At 44.0% G+C, this 6073-nt stretch overlaps 1 protein-coding gene across 1 annotated transcript in view; it reads right to left on the reverse strand.

Moving 5' to 3' along the window:
* The window catches only part of Axdnd1 (axonemal dynein light chain domain containing 1), an 85054-nt gene that overhangs the window by 72915 nt on the left and 6066 nt on the right, over window positions 1-6073 (reverse strand). Inside the window, exons 4-5 of the mRNA XM_005363907.2 lie at window positions 3424-3544; window positions 1199-1284 (exon numbers count right to left, since the gene is read on the reverse strand). Of these exons, the coding sequence (XP_005363964.1) occupies window positions 1199-1284; window positions 3424-3544 (207 nt within the window). The remainder of the gene's footprint in view (window positions 1-1198; window positions 1285-3423; window positions 3545-6073) is intronic.

Consider the following 6073-nt stretch of genomic DNA (forward strand, 5'->3'; position numbering starts at 1 on the left):
GAGAAGGAGAAGGAGAAGAAGAAGAAGAAGAAGAAGAAGAAGAAGAAGAAGAAGAAGAAGAAGAAGAAGAAGAAGAAGAAGAAGAAGAAGAAGAATTTGGAAGAAAGTTCTGCTACACAGAAAAACCCTGTCGGAGATGGGAGAAGAATAATTTTTATCTTTTTGGTTGGTTTGAGTTTTGAGAAAGGGTCTTTCTATATAGCCCAAGCTGGCCTTGAATTTGCAATCTGCCTACATCAGCTTCCAGGAGCTGGGATTAAAGGTACTCACTACTACACACAACTCCAAGTTCCATTTTGTTAAAGATTTAATTTTTTATTTTTTTAATGATTTATTTATTTTTATTTATGTGCATTGGTATTTTGTGAAGGTGTCAGATCCCCTTGAGGTAGAGTTACAGGCAGTTGTGAGCTGCTATGTGATGCTCAAACCTGAGTTTTCCAAGAGCAGCAAAGGATCTTGAGTGGTGAGTCATTTCTCCAGCCCTAAAATTTCACATTTGTTACATATTTCCAAAAATAATTTATTTATTTTATTTTATATGCATTGATGTCTTGCCTGCATGTATGTCTGTGTGAGGGTGTCAAATCTTGGAGTTTCAGACAGTTGTGAACTGCCATGTGGGTGCTGAGAACTGAACCCAGGTTCTTTGGAAGAGCAGTTAGTGCTCTTAACTGCTGAGCCATCTCTCCAGCTCCAAAAGTTGTACTTTTTAAAATATTAAAGATTAAATGACAAGAAAAGCTATAGAACTATTTAATCATGAAAACCCAAAATTCTTGTATTCCTCCCTTGGAGTCCCCCTATCAGGAGTTCTTTCTTGTTTTACCTTAACAAATCTATGTTTACTCTGCTCTAAAAGCAAACAGGAGCAGGAAGAAGAGGAGGAGGAGATAGAAACAGAAAGGAAGAAAAACAAAAAAGGCAGAAGGAAGGAAGGAAGGATGGATGGAAGGGAAGAAGGGGGAGGGAGAGAGGAAAGAAAGGAGGGAGGGAGAAGCCAAAACTCTTTGAGCCATCTCTAGGTTTTTGTTTGTTTTGTTTTTGTTTTAATCGTTCTCACATTCTGCCAAGGCAGGTCGCCCAAATGTTTCCTCACCACACTAGGAAAATGAGTGTGCTCTTCTTAGGTTCCTTTAAGTGTGGAAAAGAGAAGACAGTGCAGGTCAGATAGGAAACAAAACATCACGGTACTCACTCGTCATAACACTCCAAACCCGAAACTCCTGTATTTGACACGATATGAAATTCTTCAGGAACCAGAGTGTCTGCTAATGTCTTCTGCTTATAAAGAAAAAGGATGACTATATTAATATAAGAAAAAGCTGGACATATATTGTAAAATTAAGCATGAATGTGAGGACAGATTTTTCTTTTGGTATAATCATTACTCAGGGGTTTTTGGGGTGGGGGTTTCAAGACAGGGTTTCTCTGTGAAACAGTCCTGACTGTCTTAGAACTCACTCTGTAGACCAGGCTGGCCTCAAACTCACAGAGATCTGACTGCCTCTGCCTCCCACTTGCTGGGATTAGAGGCGTGAACTACCACCGCCCAGCCTCATTACTTGGTATTTGAGAAGGACTAATTTTAGAATCCTTCAAGATACCAAAATTTAGATCAGTGATTCTCAACTTTCCTAATACTGCAACCCTTCAATACAGTTCCTTATGTATGATGACCCAAGCATAAAATTATTTTCATTGCTATTTCATAACTGCCATTTTGCTAGTGTTATAGATCATAATATTTTTGGAGATAGAGATTTGCCAAAGGAGTTGCAACCCAGATGTAGAGAACCACTGGTCTAGATATTCAAGTCCATTACATAAAACAAATTGGTGTTTTCATAGAAGCTACATACATTTATTTATGCTGTGTTGACTCTGGGTTACCTAATACAAGTAAATTGTTGCCATGCTAATTTTTTATAGAATAATGACAAGAATGCATTTATACTTTTTTAGTGCAGATACAATGTTTTCTAAGCATTTTGAACTTGAGGCTGGTGGCATAGGTGAATGGATAACCTTCAAGTATAGAGGGACAACTATATTCATAAATCCTTTAGCTATTTTTTTTCTTGCTGCTGTGGTTTGAATGAGATATCCCTTACAAGGCTCAGGCATTCCCAGTTGGTGGAACTAACTGGGAAGGACTTGGAAGTACATCCCTAATTGGAGAAAGAATATCACTGGGGTCAGCTTTGAGGTTTCAAAAGACTTATGCCAATGTGGCCTCTCTCTGCCTCCTGCTCTTGAATCAGAATGTGAGCTCTCAGCTGTTCCTGCCACCATGCCTCTGCTCCACCATCAGGGACTCTAACCCTCTGAAACCATAAGCCCAGTGAACACTTTCTTTAATAAGTTGCCTTGGCTATGGCATTTTTGTCAGAGCAATAAAAAGTTACTAAGACAGAAGCTAGAACCAGGAAGTGGGCTATAAAATTTGACCATGTTGTTTTGGAGGAATGTAGGAGACATCAGATTAGCAAACCAGTTGAAAGTTGTAAGGGGAGTTTATGGGCCATCCCAGGAGGTCTTGGAAGACCACAATACCAAGAGCTATGAGGACTGTGGAGGACCAGATCAAGAGGCGTCAGAGTGGAAACAATTATCAGCAACTGTGATATTGTGAGAACTCTTGTGATATTTTGGCAAAGACTGTTCTTGTTCTAAGAGGTTAAATTTAAAAGTAATGGGCTAATTTCTTTGATGGAGGAGATTTCATGACAGCCTACTTGACTCTGTCGTGCCGTCATTAGTAATTATTCTCATGCAGGTCTATGATGAAAAAGATCAAGTGCGGCAGAGGGAGATGCAGAATGCACAGCTTGAAGAGAAGAGAGCCAGGAAATGTAACACTATGGCCAGGGGATGATGAAAGGGATAGGAAGATTAAGAAGTGGCCTGACCCACACTAGAAGAACATGACGGATGGCCTTAGCACTGGGGAGGCAGAACTGGAGACTAGCCTGATTTACATAGCCAGGGCTACGTAGAGGGACCCTATCTCAAAAGAAAAGAACGTGGAGGAGGAGAAAGAGAAGCAAGGAGGAAGGAGGAGCAGAATGGGAGGAGGAGGGAAAGAAGAGAACAGGAGGGGGGAGGTGAGAATAGGAGGAGGGGGAGGAGGGGAACAGAAGGAGGAGGAGGTCATCCATCATCTACAACTCTAGGTGTGAAGTTTCCAGTGGAGAAACTACTCTTCCCTGATTTTGTACTTCTCTTTACACATTAGAACATTAGCTGTGGCTTGGGAAATGGCCTAGAATGTCTTTGCTCTTTTCCCAGTAAATGCAGTTTTACAGAAATAACTGGGTTACTGGGGTGCTGATGGAGCCCCGAAGGCTGTTGTTATACCTGAGGCTGCTTTAGAGAAGAAATGAACAGGCAGAGAGAGGAAATCCTCCCTCCAGTACTCACACTGTGAGGCACCATGGCACTGTCCTGTGGCTGCAGTGACTTGTTTAAATTTGGGGGACAAAGTTTCTTCTCCTTGGCCTCGCCTTTTACATATTTAACATCATACAGAAAAGAAATATCCCTTGAAAGTAAGGAAATACGTTTTGGAATTAGCTTTTTCTAAGGGTGTATCCAGCTACACACTTTCTACTAGAGGGTAAAATAGAACTTTTCTAAGGGTGTATCCAGCTACACACTTTCTACTAGAGGGTAAAATAGGACTTTGGTCAGCAAACCTGCTCTCACTACCTTTCTTCCCCTGCTTATCTGGATTTTATTATTTAGAATTATTTAAAAACATGGGGAAAGGAAGTGTGATTTCCACTGAAGGCATCCCTGTGATCCCCACGCAGCTCTGTTTTAGAAGACAAGTCCATCCATTACTTTAGGGTGATGAGAGCAGTTTACCAAGCAAACAGTTCTCCCGATTCCAGTGACGGCAGCCACACCCTACACCACTCGAGAAACTGAAACTGCAGCCCCCTCTCTACACAGGACCCGCTCCTCGCCTTTCCCAGCAGCCACTTTCAGCGTCACTGTCATGGACACTTCAGAGATCACAGACGTCAGAACCCACAGCCAGGCCCAGATGCGTCTGGAAACCCGTAAGCTTCCATAGAGGTTGTCTAATTAACATAGAGCAGTCCTTGGCAAGGTTCTCTGGGCAGAACAGCTCAAATCACAATGGCAGCGGCCATGACCTCAGGAGCAGAGGGGAGGAAGCAACCCAGGCAGGCAGAAAGGCCCTGGCTTGGGTAGGACACTCCCACAGTGTCCACAGTTTCTAGAGGTGGGGTTCGCTCACCTGGATGGTGACCTTAGGTTTAGCATCCAGCACCAACTTATTGGATGGAGGCCCCTCCATGGCCAGTGTCCAAGGTTGAAGGATGAACCTGCTGACACCTGGACCAGCACGGCCCACCCCATGTAAGAAGAGTTTGTCCACATTCTTCCTCTTCACCAAACTCCTTGATCCCATCATCAACTCTTTCCTCCTCTCCAACCTCGGATGAATCAGCTTTTTCCCATAGTTATTCCTGCCACGTGTGCGCAGGACTCCATCTTGGTCCACAGCCCCTAGTCTTATCCCACCAGCGATAACTGTGTAGGGAACTTCCACTGCCCCACTAAGACACTCCCTGGCCTGGTTTGCTTTGTGCCGCTGTGATAAATACTGACCCAAACCAACTTGGGGTAGGAAAAGGCTTGTCTGGCTTACAGGTTCTGGACCACAGGAAAGGGAGAGCTGTGCTGACTGGCTCTGTGTGCGTGGCTTTCTAGGCCTGCCTTGTTATACAACCCAGCAGCAACTGCCCAGGGATGGCAAGGCTTCTAGCGTGAGGATCCCTCACCAAAAAAAACGCCCACAGACAAGCCCACAGGCCAATTGACAGAGGCAGTTTCTCAACTGACAGTCCATCTTCCCAGGTGCCTCTAGTTTGTGCAAGCTGATGAAGACAGACTTTTCCCTCCTAAAACTTCTTCCTTGACCATGCATTGCTACTATGTCCTCATGACATATATATCTAGATAGAATATATCATCTCTGTCTTTCTGACAAATATCAGACTCCCTGATATTACCTGGCAGAAGAGATGTCCCCTCCCTTCTGAAACCATGACCCAGAAATCTAGTGCAGACTTCCCTTTATTAAGTTAATCTCTTAGCAGTTTTTCCCACTGGTGTGACTACTCCTTGTGTTTGCGACACCCCTGGTTCTGAGCCCTCCTGCTCCTCTAGAGATGCTCCACAGAATGTGTCCTTCGAAGCCATCAAACCTGCAGTCTGCTTCACCTTCCTCTGTGTGCTGAGGCTGCCATCAAAATCGCATCAGTACCCAGTCCCTTCCCGCCCTTTGCCCTCAATATCCAATCCGCTGCTAACATCGGTAATTCCGCAGCCACCCTCATGTCATTAGAGTGGGCAGTCCCCTTACTTCTTGCCAACAGCACATCTCTGCTCCAACTTGTTATTACTCGATGTGCACCCCAGGTCTCTAGGGTACGTCCTGTGTACTTCTCTCAGACTCAGCTCCCTAAGGCGTCGTTACTTAATGTATAATATTTTCATGTCTCCATCCTGCCATCATCTTTAAAGGAGACTTTGGCCTGATTTGTGCCCACTGTCCACTCTCTCTTCTCCATGTTGCTGCTGCTACAGAAGATGCTGGTTCATTTTACTGACCAGGTATCTCTCCATCCCTTTTCATCAAAGTGCTAGCACTCTCATTTTCCTCCGAGTAGGTGCCTTCCTCCTCTGTTAGAAGGTCTCTCAAAAAGAGATTCTGGGGAGCTAGCAAGATGGTTCTGCGGGTAAAGACACTTGTCACACAAGCCTGAAGTCATGAATTTTACCAGTGGGACCCAAATAAAGGTAGAAGAGGAGAATCAACTGGGAAAAAAATTGTCCTTTAACCACAAGTGAGTTTTCACACACATGTACACACTCACACCAACACACAATATAATACTAATAAAGTATAATAAAATACAATTTAAAAATCAGCTGGGGGGGCGGGAAAGATGGCTCAGTGGTTAAGAGCATTGCCTGCTCTTCCAAAGGTCCTGAGTTCAATTCCCGGCAACCACATGGTGGCTCACAACCATCTGTA

This window comes from Microtus ochrogaster (assembly GCF_000317375.1).
Source record: "Microtus ochrogaster isolate Prairie Vole_2 chromosome 6 unlocalized genomic scaffold, MicOch1.0 chr6_random_2, whole genome shotgun sequence".
Taxonomy (NCBI): Eukaryota; Metazoa; Chordata; class Mammalia; order Rodentia; family Cricetidae; genus Microtus; species Microtus ochrogaster.